This window comes from Mesoplodon densirostris, chromosome 11 (assembly GCF_025265405.1).
Source record: "Mesoplodon densirostris isolate mMesDen1 chromosome 11, mMesDen1 primary haplotype, whole genome shotgun sequence".
In the NCBI taxonomy this organism is placed as follows: Eukaryota; Metazoa; Chordata; class Mammalia; order Artiodactyla; family Ziphiidae; genus Mesoplodon; species Mesoplodon densirostris.
Window position 1 is genome coordinate 7,758,906 of NC_082671.1, and position 16,290 is coordinate 7,775,195.

The 16,290-nt window shown below is 56.8% G+C and overlaps 1 protein-coding gene and 1 long non-coding RNA gene across 3 annotated transcripts; one reads left to right on the plus strand and one right to left on the minus strand.

Annotated features, from left to right (window-relative positions):
* Positions 1-58: 58 nt before the first annotated feature.
* On the minus strand, positions 59-12,652 carry TNFRSF1A (TNF receptor superfamily member 1A). Of its 2 annotated transcripts, XM_060113339.1 has the most exons (10): positions 12,253-12,652; positions 4,742-4,895; positions 4,393-4,521; positions 4,017-4,166; positions 3,790-3,868; positions 2,150-2,220; positions 1,913-2,026; positions 1,564-1,592; positions 1,096-1,360; positions 59-965 (listed from the first exon to the last, which is right to left on the minus strand). In XM_060113339.1, exons 1-10 carry the CDS (start codon positions 12,289-12,291, stop codon positions 658-660), a joined length of 1,338 nt encoding a protein of 445 aa, XP_059969322.1. In that variant the 5' UTR covers positions 12,292-12,652; the 3' UTR covers positions 59-657. The 2 variants fall into 2 exon arrangements, with proteins under 2 accessions (XP_059969322.1, XP_059969323.1); XM_060113340.1 differs by lacking the exon at positions 4,742-4,895 and having other exon boundaries at positions 12,253-12,650.
* LOC132499028 (uncharacterized) lies at positions 12,650-14,947 on the plus strand. The gene is made up of 3 exons (XR_009533821.1): positions 12,650-12,962; positions 13,274-13,438; positions 14,232-14,947. It is a non-coding gene; the product is annotated as an uncharacterized LOC132499028 (long non-coding RNA).
* The last annotated feature ends 1,343 nt before the right edge of the window (positions 14,948-16,290 follow it).

The window sequence follows — 16,290 nt, forward strand, 5'->3', positions numbered from 1 at the left end:
CCGCCAGGATCACGGCTCTGGCCCCGCCTTCCACACGCACCACGCAGAAAGGTCCCTCCCTCCAGGAGCGGAGCTTTAATTCCGGGCTTTTAGTGTATTTACAAAAGTCCACAGTTCCGGCGGGAGGGCCCTTCGTTCTGTGCCTCCCCTGCCTTGGGACACTTCAGCTTACTCTGTGTGCTTGTCCAGGCAGGGGGACAAAGGTTCTATTAGTGTACATAATGGATACAAAGATTGCTTATCTACTGTGAAACAGGCTCAGGGACCAACCAGGGGCCCCCAAGCAGCCTTGCTGGGTTCTCCAAGTCCAAAATGGGCAATGAGGCATGGCGCCCCTCATCCCCGCAGCCACCGTCTGGGCTCCTGGCACACTCAGCCTCTCTCACGAGTACACACACTCCACATCACACAGACACACACACTCTGACACACACACTACCCACAGCTCACCCGCTGGCAGTGCTCAGGCAGCTGAGAAAGGCTATATACACTGAGGGAGTAGCACCAGGTTAAGTGGCTGCCAGATCATGCCTGCTCCGCCAAGACCCTTCCCCTCCAGAAAAACGGGGGTCCAGAGGGCATCTCGCAAGTCCTTCCAGGCTGCCTGGGGCAGGAAGCAGCCGTCTCAGGGCTGCCCGCAGGGGCCGGGGCGTGGCCTCATCGGGGAAGGCGGGGCTCGGGCGCGATGGGGGCGGGGCCGCCCAGCGCTTCCTCGATGTCCTCCAGGCAGCCGAGCAGGTCCATGTCGCGGAGTACGCGGCCCAGCAGCTCCAGCGTGGCCTCGCGCCGTGGGGTGCGCCGCCGCCAGGCCGCCAGCATGCTGTACTGCGCCTCGCGCAGGCAGCGTGAGTTCTGCAGCTCCAGCCGCTCGATTTCGTGATCACTCAGCCCCAGGCGCCGCACGAACTCCTTCCAGCGCAACGGGGGCACGCCATCCACCACGGCGTACAGTGTCGCGGGGTCGGCTGCAGGGAGGCGGCGCGGTGAGCCCGGAGCGGCGGCCCTCCCCGCCCGGCCCACGCCCACTCGCCCCGGGCGCCCCGCCCACCCGCCTCCCCGGCCGGGGTTCCCTGCGGGGATGAATGAGGAACTCACCATCTGCGAGCGGAGCGGGGGCGCTGGGGGCGCCGTGGGCGCTGGCCTCCCACTTCTGCACAGGGGTGGGGACGGGGGTGGAGGCTGGAGGCGCAGGGAGGATGGGGCCAGCCCTTTGGTGGGGCGGGGCCATCTCTCTGGGGAGTGATGTGACTCTGAAGTTGGACCACAGGGAGTCACAGGGGGTGAAGGTGGGACTGGAGGCAGGACTGAAGCTCGGGATGGGACTGAAGCTTGGGGCCGAGGCCAGGGGCTCTGGCTCCCCCTGAGAGAGAGAGAAGGCACAGCATTAGCGGGGAAGAGGAAAAACAGCCCCAGCCCTCCGTCTTCTGGATTCTGGATGGGAGTTGGGGCTAGAGGGAATCAGGGGAGCCGCAGGACGAAGGGTGATTCCGGGTGATTTGGGTGTTACAAGATGACAATGGACAGTCAGGGAAGACTGAGAGTAGTTCCCCGGTTTAATCTTACCTCCTTTACAGGAGCCGACTGCCCACAAACTGAGAAAAAAGAGACAAAGCGTCACAGATTTCACTTCCTCTCTCAACCCTGGCGCCCATCATGGGGCTGGCGGTGGGTACTTGTGGTGACATGCTTCAGGGCCTATGTGGCCCCAGGGACGAGAGAGCTACTGATGCAGTATGAGCTCTCACCAGCCGTCCAAGACCACCTCGTGCCAGTGGGGTCCTTGCCAGCGAACTAAGGGGACACTCCTCATCTCCCTCCATGCCTGTGCATTCCTCCCTCCCGCCTCCTCTGAAGCCTCCTCCTGCATTCCTACCAGCGCCCTGCCCTTTCCCTTCCCAAAGGCGCCACTCACTGATGGAGTAGAACTTGGGCTTCCACCGCTGGTATCGGCATGCTAAAACAACGAGGAGGAAGGATGCCAGGCCAAGACCAAAGATGATCACCAGGGGCAACAGTACTGTGGTGCCTGGAAACAGAGCAGATTGTGGTCAGAGGAGAGGGGCTCTGGGGGTAGCAGGGTGGGATGGGTGGGGAGGGGCATGACTAGGAAAGGGTCTACGGGCATGGGCACCAGGACAATTCTCCTCACCTGGGTCCTGAGAGTTGTTACTAGTTACAGGTAGAGCTGGACATAACTTCTCGCACTCCGTGTTCTTACAGCTAAAAGAAGAGAGAGTGCTGGTGAGCAGGGGCCCACCATAAGAGGAATAAAGGGAAAAAAAGAAAAATAAGAAAACCACACAGATTGTTGGAAATTCTTGGCTTTACAAATATTTTAGCCATCTCTTGATATAATGGAAATTAATCCTATCTTGGGACTTGATGCGGAGGAAAGAAACATTAGTTAATCCCCAAATCGTTTCATTTTAGAGCTGGATTTGATCTTGAAGAAGCTATGTAGAGAAAGAGTTAAAAGCAGTCAGAGTCAGGTATAAATTCCAGCCCCATTCATTGGCTAGCAGTATGACTCCAGGCAAATCACTTCACCTGTAAGCCTCAGTCTCCTCATCAGTAAAACAGGGATCCTACCCACTGTCAAGATTGAGGATTAAGTGAGATAATTATGCCTGACATATAGTAAGCCCTCGGTAAATGCTGTCATTGAATTGTTATTTTATCACTGTTTTACTGATGAGAATCCAGTGAAAAAAAGAGGTTAAAGAGCTTTTTCTCTAGATGACACTGCTGATGACACCTAACTTTGAGAGGGGCGTCTAGCATGCATGTGAACCATTAAAAACACATCTTGCTGGGGGCAGCCAGAGAACACTCTAGAACAAGCGCATCTTCCCATTCTGGAGCTGGCACTGGGCAGCATGGACTAATGAGAACCACATCAGGGGTCCTAGAAGGAACTTGAGGAGGTGAGTTCTCAGCAGGAATCTGAAAGCAGGGAGAGGTCATTTTGCCCACCTCACAAGCTCATGGTGAGAACCACATGGAAGGGGTGTAGAAGTGCTTTTAAGGGGAAGAGACTAGTGGGAAAAAGAACATAGTTTCTTGTCAGACACTCTGTGGCTCTTTTTTGTGGTTCTTACAACTTTGCCAACCTGATGTCATTATCCTTACTTTAAAGGTAAAAACAACTAAGGCTCAGAGATGTTAAGTCACTTGCCCAAGCTCACACAGCCAATACGTGCCTAGCCTGAGATGTAAACCCAGGGCAATTCAACTTTAGAACCCTCAGTTTCCTCTTTGCAAGCAAGTGTGCAAGAACAGCCTCTGCAGAGCCAGAAGGAGTGAGGAGGTGTGGTCAAAGGGACTGGGGAGGAAAGTGCATACTGCATTAAACCTAAGATCAATAATCAGAGACATCACAATTTACATCCTACACACACACACACACACACACACACACACACACACACACACACATGCGCAGGTGCCAACTGAACCACGATACACCGTCAACTGTTGTAAGATGCAGTATGATTTCAGAGATGTAAAAGTGTATTCCTAGAATCCATAGTAGAGGGCCTGTTGCCCAAGAATCTGAACGTCTTCCCAAAAACATCTGAAAGTCTAAAAAGAACTTCAAGTCCTTGCGGTATGCGCCTCTATCCACAGAGACTTCATGAGATTTTAGGAAAAAGCTGGGGGCAGGGAGGACTGGCCGGTATCTTGACATGAAGTGTCTCCCATCCAAACAGCCTGGAGGAGCCAGAGCCCCTCCCCCAGTGCCCCCCTCCCGTCCCGATCCAGTGCCCAGCAGCCGGCAGAAGTACTCACTGAGCACAGGAGACGCACTCAGCATCTCTTAGAAAGAACCCCACGTGGCAGTTGCAGATGGTGTCCTGTCTCTCCTTGCCTGTAGGGAGAGATGCGGCACAGCTGAAGGAGGATGGCCCAGCACCTCGAGGGGCCGGAGGGAGAACCAGGAGGGGCAGGGGTACAGCAAGCTGGAGAGCGCCCTCCGAAGACGGCGTGACCAGCCGGGCCGGGAGGGCCATGCTCACAGGAGTGGTGCACCGTGCCGTTGGGGCAGAGGCTGCAGTTCAGACACTGGAAGAGAGTTTCACTCCAATACTTCCGATACTGGTTCTTCCTACAGCCACACACGGTATCCTGGTCCACTGCACAAGGAGCAATCTCCACCTGGTACATTTCTGGTGAGGGGAGTAGATGGGGTATGAGCTCCCACTGTCCCCACCGGGTGTGTCTCTCTGAGTAACGCACGCTCACACCCATGCATTCGTTCACTTGTGCACACGCATCCCTGCCCACCCGCAGCAGCACAGCTTCGTACCTTGCCCTGGAGACAAGACGCGCACACCCCTCTGAACACCCACCTGACCCAGTCGGTTTAGAGCCCTGCCCCCTGCTGAGACTCACCTTTCCGGCACTTGGAGCAGCTCAGGCATTGTCTGAGGTGGTTCTCCGAAGCGGTAAAGGTGCCGCGGGCACATACCCTGCAGTCCGTGTCCAGCCCCGGGCCCGGACAATCATTGTACAGGTAGGTGCCTGTGATTGGGGGGTCGGGGTTAGGCTGCAGCCCGGAACCCCAGCCCCAGGACGGCCCGGGTACCTCCCCGAAGTCCCTGGGAGAGGAAAGGAGGGATAAAGTCCGAGCCCTGGAGAGGCAGCCAAATCAGGGACCCCGCGTTCTGGAACATCTGGAAAAAGGAAAGGAAGAAGCAGGTCCCCCTAACTGAGGAGTTCCACGGTTATCCCTTTCTCCTACCTTTGTGGCACTTTGTGCAGCAAATGGAATTATTTTGAGGGTGGCTATATTTCCCTTGGGGACACGAACTCTCTCTCTTCTCCCGGTCCCCAGGGTGAGGGACCAGCCCATGAATCCCCGCGGGGTACACATCCACCAACAGAGCCCGGAGCACCTGGGGAAGAGTCAGATGGAGGAGGCCCCGTCAGGAGAGGGAGGGGTGGGGTCTCAACAGGGAGCGAGTCTAAAGCCTTCCCAGCTCGTCTTTTCTCAGCGGAATAGTCTCCCCAGGCCACTCCCGCTCACACGCCACGTTCTCCTCCAAGCCTAGGCTGTCGGCACTGTGCCATCTTAACTGTTCTCTGGTTGTCCTGTGTATTCATTTCTGTCCTTCCAACTCAAGGCTGGTAAACTCCAGGCACGGGCTGTATCTTAGCCTTATTTCCCCAAAGCAGCTATTAGTGCTGGACACAGGGCAGATGTTCAAGGAGTTTTTTGGGTTGGGAACAGGCCCTTCCTTCCGACGAGTAGCCCTAAAGGTTGGGGTGGCGTTTCTCCATCTGGGTGCTGCGTTCACAGTGTATTCACTTTGTGCACATTCACGGAGGTGAACAGTTAGAATCTGTGCACTTTCCTGAATTACGTTATGCCATTAAAAAGGTTTTTTGTAACATCACATTGGAGTGGAGGTGAGTGATGTCCCTGTGGGGACCATTCCTGGACAGCGGGTAGAAACCAAAGGAAGGGTTTCTTTGTAAATCTGTACCAAAACCTCACTCAGGATCCTGCCCTCAGACTCCGTGCTGCATCCCCTTCCACCAGTAAACCTGCACGAATACCCCAGGTTGGCCAGGGCAAATGGGGAGCGGAGAAAAAGGGAAAGTTCGGGGTCAAGGATGGGGGTAGAAAGGTGGTGAGGCTTAGGTGGGGCGGGAGTGGGCACAGGCATGGAGGTTACCTGCAATCGGAGCCGGCTGGAGGCTGGGGATCTGGCTCAGAGACCACCGAGCCAGGAGCTGAGGGCGTGCCAGGGAGTCCCTCTGCCCTCTGCCCAGCGGGGTGTCCCGGGAGCCTGTTTTCCGGCCCCAGGCCGGGCCCAGGCCGGCCCCCCCGCCCCGGAATCACTCGCCCAGCCCTGGCTTCAGAGCAGGGACGGCACGGCCAGGAGGCTGTGTTGAGCTCCAACCCAGACTTTGCTGTTTCACCTCCTACCAGCCTCTTCCTGGCCTTCCCTGGGCCTTGATTTTGTTTTCTCTGCTATAAAGGCCGCCTTATGTGAAGAGAAGAGGATGTCCTCCAAGGATGTTAAACTTTGGGAGCAACAGGCTAATCAGATCCCAGAAACCCCAGCCCAGGACAGGAGGGCCTGGCAGCCCAAGGCTGTAGGCAGGTCACGCCCCAGTCCCCCGCTAGGTGTCGCTGCAGCGGTCCGGAAGCCCAAGCCCCCGCCCCCGCCCCAGACAGGGGAAGCCACACTCAGAAACCCAGCTGCCAGCCCCCAGGGGCGTAGGGCGCCCTCCCCACCCAGGGGCAGCACCCTTGCCTGGCCACTCCAGCGCCGTGCCACCTCCCCTGAGAACAGGGCTGAGGCTTCCAGAGCAACAGGAAAAGTGTGGAGTGTTTATGGGAAAGACTTCCCAGTCCTGAAAGTGTGGTTCCTTTCCCCGAAGAAGTGCTCACAGCACCTAAGGTCACTGGCGCTTGGAATTCCATCCAGGCGGCTGGCAGCAGAGCCAACCGGCAGAGACGGCATCAGGGAAAAGAACGGCGGCGGGTTGTGTGTGTGTGGGGGGGTCCTTCCCGGGAAGGAGGGAGAGGCACCTTCTCAGGCCACGTGCCTCCCACCGCCAGCTCCAGCACCTTGGGGGTTAAGTCAGATCCGGGAAAGGGAAATCTTTTCCCAGCAGCTCTGCCCGGTGACTCAGGCCAGGGGAGGGAGGGAATCTAGGGGAGGGAGAGGGAACCAGCAGCTTCCCCAGCTCCTCAAGGGTCATGAGTCAGCAGAACGGCTGAAGGGACCAGCCCGCAATTGGGACCCGATCCGATCCCTTCCTCCTGTGGGCCAGTCTCTCCTTCCAATCCCCACTCAGAGCCCGCTTTCCTCCCCTCCTCTTCCCAGGAGCCAGGCAATGGGCCTCAGTCCCTCTTGGCCCACTTTTTCGGGAAATGGCTCCCTATCCCATTCCATCCCAAAGGGAAGTCTCGGCCCGACCCCTTGCTTCCTCCCATCAGGTCACTACCCGCCCCTCCCTGAGGGCCACTCAGCTCCTTCCCACCCCTCAGCATCCTTCCTTCAGACCCAGCCCCGCCCAGGCTCCTCCTCCGGGTTCAGCCAGTCTCTCTGCGGGTTTGTCCTTTCCCTGGCTTCTCACGTGAGCCCCCCTGACACTTCCCAGTTCCAGAAGGGAGCAAACCAAGGCTGCCCTCCCACCCGGGTTCACTGCCTTCCCACAGCCTCACTGGTTCTGGCCAGCTGGGTTGGGCTTGGGCACCTCCCTGGGGTCCTCAAACAATCCTTAGGAAATGTGGCCAGTTCTGAGGCTCCACATCCCCCTCCCACAAGCCCACTGACAGCAAAGGCAAAACTCCAGAGCCCTGAGCACCCAGTTCCGGGAGGTAGAGAGCAAGACGGGATGCAAGACAGGCAGCACCATTTCCCCGCGTCCCCCCCCAGTCCCCAGCAGCCCCCCGAGCCAGCCCACTCCGACCCCAGGAGCCAGCAGGCACCATTCCTTGGCACTGGCTGGCTCCAGTGCTCAGCCGCTGCATCTTGCAGCAAAACAGCGGAAATAGGAGGTGAACTCTGAGCGCCCAGACCCCAGGCAGCCTGAGTGCCTGTGGCCTGGAGCAGGGGAAGCGCAGGAAGCTGGGGTGCCTGTGGAGAGACAGTTGAAGGGGTGGCCCAGCACCCCTCCAACTCCCCCATAACTTCCGCCTAGGGAGGCTTTTAAGTGTGACTTCCTGTGCTGGGGCCGCAGCTTGGGGGCGGAGGAGCGGACAGCAGGGCGACCCTGTGGTCTAGCTCCCATTCCGCAGCCTCACTGTCCCGTCCTGCGTTAATCTGTTCCTGAACTTAAAATGTCTTGTGTTCATTTGATGTCAAAATCTTTGGGGAGCTCATGACAGCTTCTCCTCCAAGGCCCAGTTGAGGCCCGGCCTCCCTCTCCGGAAGCCCCCCATTAATGAGGCTTCCCCCCACTCCAGCTCATGAGATACACACCCACCCTGTGAACTTTAAAAATATGAATAAACTATACCTATTTTGGGCTCTTTCCATAACTACGTCTGGTGAGTAGATATGATCTCCCCAAACAGACCATAAACGATGCAATGAGAGATGAGAATGAGTGTTTTGGTCAGAGATAATGTCTCATCCTCCGCACCCAGAACTGGAAGTGGGAAATAAATGTGGTTTGATTGGGTGATTTCATGACTATCTGTCTTCCACTCCAGTCAAGGCCAGTGAAAACCAAAGTGGGAAGATGGGACTCAGTGCCTCCCTGTAGGCATATATTTATCTCCAGGGGAGAGTTCCCCCTCTCCTTCCCACACACATGCACAATCGCAAACACCCTCACAGCAGAGGCTGACAAGCCTTCCTCTCCTTTTGAGCATCTCTGGTGAGTGAAGGTTTTGTGTCACTTACGAACGACACAAAGGCAGACGTGAGTCTGAGAACCTCTGCTCTAGCCTGTTAGATGCCCACTTCACTTGGCTATTCTCCAGACCCTCAACATGCCCCAAAGGAAATCCATCGACCTCCTGACCTGGACAAATGTCACACCATCAACTTCTCTTTGCCACCCTTCTCTCCTCAAGGCCCCCGTCCCTCCTGTGCTGCCATCCAGTCTGTAGTCCATCTTGCCAGACCTCCCCTGTCATCTCTCAATCCTTTCCAAGTCCAGGGGTTGCCTCACACCCGGATCACTGCAACTGTCTTCCCGCCTTTTTCCTGCTCCAATCCATCCTACACGCTTTCTTATCTGCATTCAAGCTTCAACTTGCACCCACAGGTGTGGGAATCTTCCTTTCCGGGGCCGGACCTCAAACATCATTTCCATGGGTCACTCTTTCCCTGAATGAGAACTTGCAGAGGTACCTCACTGCTATTCTGGACACATGCCCAGGCGCAGCAGCCCTGAGAGAACCATTTATGAATGAATGAATGAATTCCTCTACCTGGGACCACAGTCAGGATTCTCTCTCCATCCCTTCCCCCACTTCCTCCAATTTTCTCTTTCTCGCGTCTTCTTGCTCCTCAACAGGGTCCTTCCCCTGCAGCCAAGGTGCTCAGCTTCCTGCCACCACCAGCCCCCAACACAAAATCCCATCTCTCCGTTCCTCCGCTCTACCCCAAACCCGTCCCCTTTCTTTCCAGCCTGCTGCCAGTGAGTGGCTTTAAATCTCAGCTCCAAAACCACTCTTCTATGAGGCATTTCATCCCTCATTCCATCCTTTATTCATTCAACAAACAGTTAAGGAGCACGGTAGAGGCGCAGGCCCCGCAGGGATGCTGAGGTGAATACGTGGCTTGTGCTCTCAGTTGGGTCAGAGACGGGCGACTGTGGACTCTGCGTCTCTGCAGGGAGCACGGGCGCTGGAGCTGAGATCCGCTGAGCAGAAAAGGCAGCAGCATGGCACTCACACCCCTCCTGGTTCTGCCTCCCATGGGTGATCCAGGGCACCACACCGCAATGCTTTTGCGGGCATTTCCCCGCCCCCCCCCCCCCGCCCCGAGTGCTCTCAAATCATTTTTTGCTGTAAGCTGTCTCGGCTCCAAGACTGTCAGCTCCTTGAGAGCAGCAAGATCTTATGTGCTCTATTACAGCCTCTCCTGCATTCTTCCCCCACCTCCACGCCCCCCACCCCCCGCCACACAATCACAGCTCCCTGCATTGCCCATTGAGTGGCGGGCAGTTGGAAAGCCTGTGGACAGCCTCACCCAGCACTGCACAGCTCCTGTTTCCCCTCCAGCTCCAGGCTGAGCTTGGTCCCTTAGCTGTCACACCCCAACCCGGGCTGGATCAGCTGCAGCCCCAGGCACGTTCCTTTATCTGTTCAGCCTCCCCCCGTGCCTCTGTTTTCCAAACGCAGAAGCCACTGAGTAATTACAACCACTACTGATACTATTAACAATAGGAAAGCTAAAGTTTATTGAGTGCTTTCTGTTTGCTATACCCTGTTCCTGTACTAGAATAGAGACTCCGTGAAGGCAGAGATTTTTGTTCACTGCTGTAAGTCCAGCACCTAAAAGAGTATCTAGTGCCGAGCAGGCACAAATGAATGGAATACTTAATATATATCTATCTATTTCATCTTCAAAACGACATTACAAGGTAGTGACGATTCTGTCCATCTTAGAGATAAAGAAGCAAGGCATGAGGGTTATGTAGCCTGCTCAAGTCCAGGCAGCTAGTCCCTGAGGGAGTCAGGACAGGACCGGGTGATTTACTGCCAGGAGACAAGAGAAGGCAGGGCAGCTGGATGGGGAGCAGGGGGAGCCAATGGGAAGGACAGCCTGCAGAGGAGAGAAAGGTGGGCCTGGGGCCACAGGAGGTGGCGGGGTGCTGCTCAGGGAACTAGGGTCTAGAAACGTGGACTAGAGCAGAGGGAGCGGGAGGAACTGGAGAGAAGGGTTCAGAAAGGAGACTCGAGAAGTCTGAGGAGACAGGACAGAAGAGAAAGGGATGATTTGGGGACACAGTACAAGACCCTGGGGGGAGGAGAGGTGGGGGGAGGAGAGGTGGGGGAGGAAAGGTGGAGGGAGGACAGGTGGGGGAGGAGAGGTGGGGGGAGGAGAGGTGGGGGAGGAGAGGGGAGGAGGAGAGGTGGGGGAAGAGAGGTGGGGAGGAGAGGGGAGGAGGAGAGGTGGGGGAAGAAGAGGTGGGGGAGGAGAGGTGGGGGAGGAGAGGGGAGGAGGAGAGGTGGGGGAAGAAGAGGTGGGGGAAGAAGAGGTGGGGGAGGAGAGGCGGGGCGGGGTAGGAGAGTTTCGGGGGAGAGTGGGGGGAGGAGAGGTGGGGGGAGGAGTGGTGGGGGGAGGAGAGGTGGGGGGAGGAGAGGTGGGGGGAGGAGTGGTGGGGGGAGGAGAGGAGAGGAGGAGAGGCGGGGGGGGGGAGGAGAGGCGGGGGGGGAAGGAATGGTGGGGGAAGGAATGGTGGGGGAAGGAATGGTGGGGGAAGGAGAGGTGGGGGAGGAGAGGTGGGGGAGGGGAGGGGGGAAGAGAGGTGGGGGAGGAGAGGGGAGGAGGAGAGGTGGGGGAAGAGAGGTGGGGAGGAGAGGGGAGGAGGAGAGGTGGGGGAAGAAGAGGTGGGGGAGGAGAGGTGGGGGAGGAGAGGGGAGGAGGAGAGGTGGGGGAAGAAGAGGTGGGGGAAGAAGAGGTGGGGGAGGAGAGGCGGGGCGGGGTAGGAGAGTTTCGGGGGAGAGTGGGGGGAGGAGAGGTGGGGGGAGGAGTGGTGGGGGGAGGAGAGGTGGGGGGAGGAGAGGTGGGGGGAGGAGTGGTGGGGGGAGGAGAGGAGAGGAGGAGAGGCGGGGGGGGGGGAGGAGAGGCGGGGGGGGGAAGGAATGGTGGGGGAAGGAATGGTGGGGGAAGGAATGGTGGGGGAAGGAGAGGTGGGGGAGGAGAGGTGGGGGAGGGGAGGGGGGAAGAGACGGGGGGAGTGGCGGTTGGGCCAGGGAAGAGCAGGAACCCTGAAGAAAGTGACCAACGCAGTGCCCCCAGTTAGGTGGAGGCGAGGGGCTGGGTTTCTGCGCAGGACGACTGCAGGACGTGGAGGGGATCAGGGATACACTGAAACAAGCCTGAAGCAAGAGAAAGGGACATTTTCCAGTGACGAAAACAACTGTCTACCAACTTCCCCAAACTACGCTGTGGAAGAAGAAAGCAAATGCTCTGTTGTCTGGGTCCGTGGGAAGGGCTTGGGGAGCAGGTCCAGAGCTCTGAGGAGCGGGAGGAGGGTCAGGCCCGCAGACAGTGGCCACAGATCCAGGGTGAAGAGTGCCCCCCGGGTGGGAGGCCTGGGCCTGGGGAGGCCACGGCATTGCCGGGTCCCTATCCGGCTACCGATCCCCCTCCCAAATGCCTCCAACACACAGCATCCCAAGGCTACCAGCCCCAAGCCAGGGCTTCTCCCGGACTCAGTTTCCCCACTTCGCTGGCGTCCAGTCCCTGCCCTCCAGCAGGGTGTGCTCAGCCGGGCTCACCGGCAGCCTCGCCTCTCCACGGCCCAAGAATGCTGACCTGCCAGACACAATTCAGAACCATCTGGACTTTGAGAGGACAGACCTTCTTTCTCCCACTCCTTTCGGTTTCCTAACAAACTCCCCCGCCCCCGCCGTGGGCACCTGCCCCCATCTTCCTGGCAGCCCGGGAACCCCTTTTCCTCCCTGCCTTTCAAACGCCTCCCTTGCTCCCGACTCAGGGCAGCGAATGAATGGGGCAGTGTCTGAGGTCAGGCCGCGCAGGCCCTCGGCTCTCTCCCGCCCCAGGCGCCGCTCGCCCGCCAGCCCACCCCGCCCTCCGTCCCCCGTCTCACCAGCGGCAGCAGCAGGCCAGGCACGGTGGGGAGGCCCATGTCCGGCCAGCTGTGGCCTCTCACTCCCCCATCAGGGCTCAGGCAGTGGTGGACAGAGGCGACAGTGGCAGCGACACAGCCCCAGGATGAGCAGGGTCCGGAGTGGAGCCCGGGCGTCGGGCAGGGCAGTGGAGGGTTGAGACTGGGGCGCGGATCACAGCCGGGTCCCAGGGACCTCAAACCCGGAAGGCCGGCACTGCAGCCTGAGTTCGGAGAACTCCGAGAAAAGTCAAGCAGAGAGGAGGTGGGAGGGGAAGGGAGAGTGGGGTGTTGCAACTTCAGGGCAGGAAGAGCCGGGGTGGAGGCGGGTGGAGGCGGGTGGAGGCGGGAGGAGGCGGGAGGAGGCGGGAGGAGGGGGGCCAAGGTGCCAACCTTTCGTACCCAGTCCGAGCGCGGGCGCCCGGATCCATCTGCCCTGCCACGTGCGCGGGTCTGACCACTCCCACCCAGACACCCAGGAGCGCCGGCCCCCTGCCCCCTCCCCCATCGCCCGGCCTTTCCCAAACGAACCACAGTAGAAGGACTCGGGGCTTTGGAGTCAGATTCGCTGGGTTCCAGCTCAGGATTCTCTACTTTTTAGGTGGGTGGTGTTGGACAAACTCAGATGCTGGGTTCCAGTTCGCAAAATGGAGAGCCGCTGAGGTTGCCGCAGCATTTACTGACCCCGGCAGGTAAGCGTCTGATGCCGGAACCCTTCCCCTTTCCCCAGAGTTCTCCACTGACACCGTGATCTCTCACTTTCTTAGGAATTTACGCCTCCAACCCAAGGAACCCTTCCCCTTTCCCCAGAGTTCTCCACTGACACCGTAATCTCTCACTTTCTTAGGAATTTACGCCTCCAACCCAAACCTCAGAGTAAAGCCTAACCCTGACTTGGGGCCCTGCCGCCGGGCACCTCCCTGCCCCTACCTCACCCCCCCCCCCGCCCCCCGCCCCCCGCCCCAGTTCTCATCCAGTCTTTGCTGGGCGATGCTCCCAACAGCGGATCCTGGCTCGGCCTCCAAACGATGGTGGGACCTCTCAAAAGACCTCGGTTTTGCAATGAGAGCGACAGTGCCTGGCCTACCTTCGTGGGGAAGATGATGTCATGAGGGCTAACGAGATCACATCCGTGACAACACTGTGGAATTACAGCTCTCTCCATCAGGTAGTCCTAGTACGTTCCCAGTGCCCCTTTCCCAAATATTCCGATACATCAATCCGAATTGCCCTCGGAGATAATCTACCGCAGCCCCGTTGTTTTATAATCGAGAAAACTGAGGCCCAGAGCCAGGCAGGTCATGTGCCCTGCAGAGCCAGCCCAGCCCCCAGACTCCTGACTTCAGACTAGGGGCCCATTTTGCTACGACCCATAATTACCGCTTTCCATCGGTCCTTCTGAGTCAGACCCCACCCCCTGATTCTTTGGGTTTTTTTTTTTTTTTTTAAATATTTATTTATTTATTTATTTTTGGCTGTGTCGGGTTTTAGTTGCAGCACGTGGGATCTTTCGTTGCTGTGCATGGGCTTCTCTCTAGTTGTGGCGCACAGGCTCCAGAGCATGTGGGCTCTGTAGTTGCAGGATGCGGGCTCTCTAGTTGAGACGTGCGGGTTCAGTAGTTGCAGCAGGTGGGCTTAGTTCCCCAACCAGGGATGGAACCCGCGTCCCCTGCATTGGAAGGTGGATTCTTAACCACTGGACCATCAGGGAAGTCCCTCTTTGGGTATTTTATGCCATGCTTATCTGTGCAGGACATCTCCCAAATGAATCCCACAACAAGGGTACAACATTCACCCAAATATTCTCTGGCCACAATGACCTTCCCTAGACCCAGTCCAGGCCCCGGGTCCTCCAGCCGCTGACGTTGCTGGAAATGCAGGGAGACCAGACAGGAGTGAGGTCCTAGGGATTTGTGACTTGGAATCAGAGCTGCTCACCCCTTTGCCTCTTGATCCACCAGCTGACTCCCCACGCTGCTCTCCACCCTCCCTGGCCCTTTCCTGTCGCCCCTCTGTGATCCCAGGAACAGAGCTGTGGATGTGAACGGAGCTTGGACGCCCCCACTTCTGGGTGACTTCACTCCACCCCATAACCTCCAGCTTCTGAGGAACAAGAGGGTTGAAGCTGGACTCACAGAGGAAGGAGGTCACCTCCACCAACACACAGGGAGGCTCCAAGTACAGTACGAATGGCCCCAAAGCAGAGCCCTTATAGAAGCAGAGTCACTGAAATAAAGTGCAAGAGTCAAATTGCCCAGTTTCCACTGTAAAGAAGCCAGAAAAGCCACAGGCTCCTCATGTAAGAAATGGGAAGCACGCATTGATAAGCAAACGCACGTAAAGTGTTTAGCAAGGGTTTGCCGTATACTAAGCATTCAATCAGTGGTAGCAATGTTAATCATTTGTATTAACGATAATAACTTCAGTGTCCTATTTTTTAAAATTTTTATTGAAATATAGTTGATTCACAATGTTGTGTTAGTTTCAGGTGTCCATGTCCTAGTTTTAATGTTACAAGGAATTTTTAGTAGTCTGTGCCAACTGTCGATGCCATTACACATAGCCCGGCACAAAAGGAGCATTTCTTTCATTGTTTACGATAAATGCCTATTTACTCAGCAGGTTTAAAGTCTTGAGACACGTGGTATTCAACTGTTCCAATAAAATTGTGTTTAAAAAAAAGATGGTGAGAGGTGCTTGGGTCTAGGGATATGAACGCTAACCAGTCTCTTGGAGGAGGTGAGAGTATGAGCATAATCCCTCCAGGGGAAGAAGAAATCATGGCGAGGGAGACAATGGGAGAGATGGAGAAATAGGACAGGGGCAAACTAGGATTGGCTGTTAGGGCTCATGAAACAAAGGGTCAAAAGTATAAAGAGGGCTTCCCTGGTGGCGCAGTGGTTGAGAGTCCGCCTGCCGATGCGGGGGACGCGGGTTTGTGCCCCGGTCCAGGAAGATCCCACATGCCGCGGAGCGGCTGGGCCCGTGAGCCATGGCCGCTGAGCCTGCGCGTCCGGAGCCTGTGCTCCGCAACGGGAGAGGCCACAGCAGTGAGAGGCCCACGTACCGCAAAAAAAAAGTGTATAAAGAGCTTGAGATAACAGAGTCCCATCTCTCCATCACGTGTCACACACACACTCACACACACGGGCCCCACAGTAGCAGAGTCATCAAAAGGGCACTGAACTCTCAGTCAGGGTGACATGGGTTCTAGCCCCTGACATTCCAGCCCCATGTGTCACAGGAAAACAGGCTGAGTCACAGAAGACCTGGCTTCCAATCTGGTTCTGTAAGAATCAGGAACTTGGGCAAGTCACTTCACCTGGTAAGCTCAGTAAGAACGGGAGGCAACTGGAACTCTCTTCTCTACCAGTCTGATCAACCTGGGACAGAGAAACTAGGAGCACCTCTCCTGGATGTGCTAATTTTGGATAACTACTCATACGATGCAAGTGTGCAGATTACTGCCAATTTCAATAAACACTCTAGAAAAACACATGCCCTGTATTACTGGTACCTGCCCTAGTCCCCTCTCGGCCCCTGTAACGGGCACCCGTTTGCTTTTAAAACCCACTTTATCTTGAATCATGTCAGACAAATACATTAATATAAGTTTTTATGGAATTTGTGATGCCTTGAATAATGGTCAGAAGGTGCATGTCTTTGTGTGTTGGTGAAGAAGGAAATAAACTATTTTTAAAGCTAAAAAAACAAACAAGCCACCCTAGTGTCCAGGAGTAACACAAAGATGAGGGATGGAGGAGAGAAGGAAACAGCTCAAGGTGGACATGCTTTTGGCAGGAGAAACTCCAGCGCAGGCTGGGGGAGAAGGGGAAGGACGGGGAGTGTGGTTGATTGCTGTCATCCACAATAGCTCCAGCTTTGCCCGGCAGGTCCTGCCCACGCAGCCAGGGGAGACGGAGCCAGGGAGGGCTGGGGCAGGACTGACGTTAGGCTGTGGCCAGAGAGCACAGGAGCAGGCTGAACCTGAGGGCTCTGAGAGGAAACCGTTGTGACACC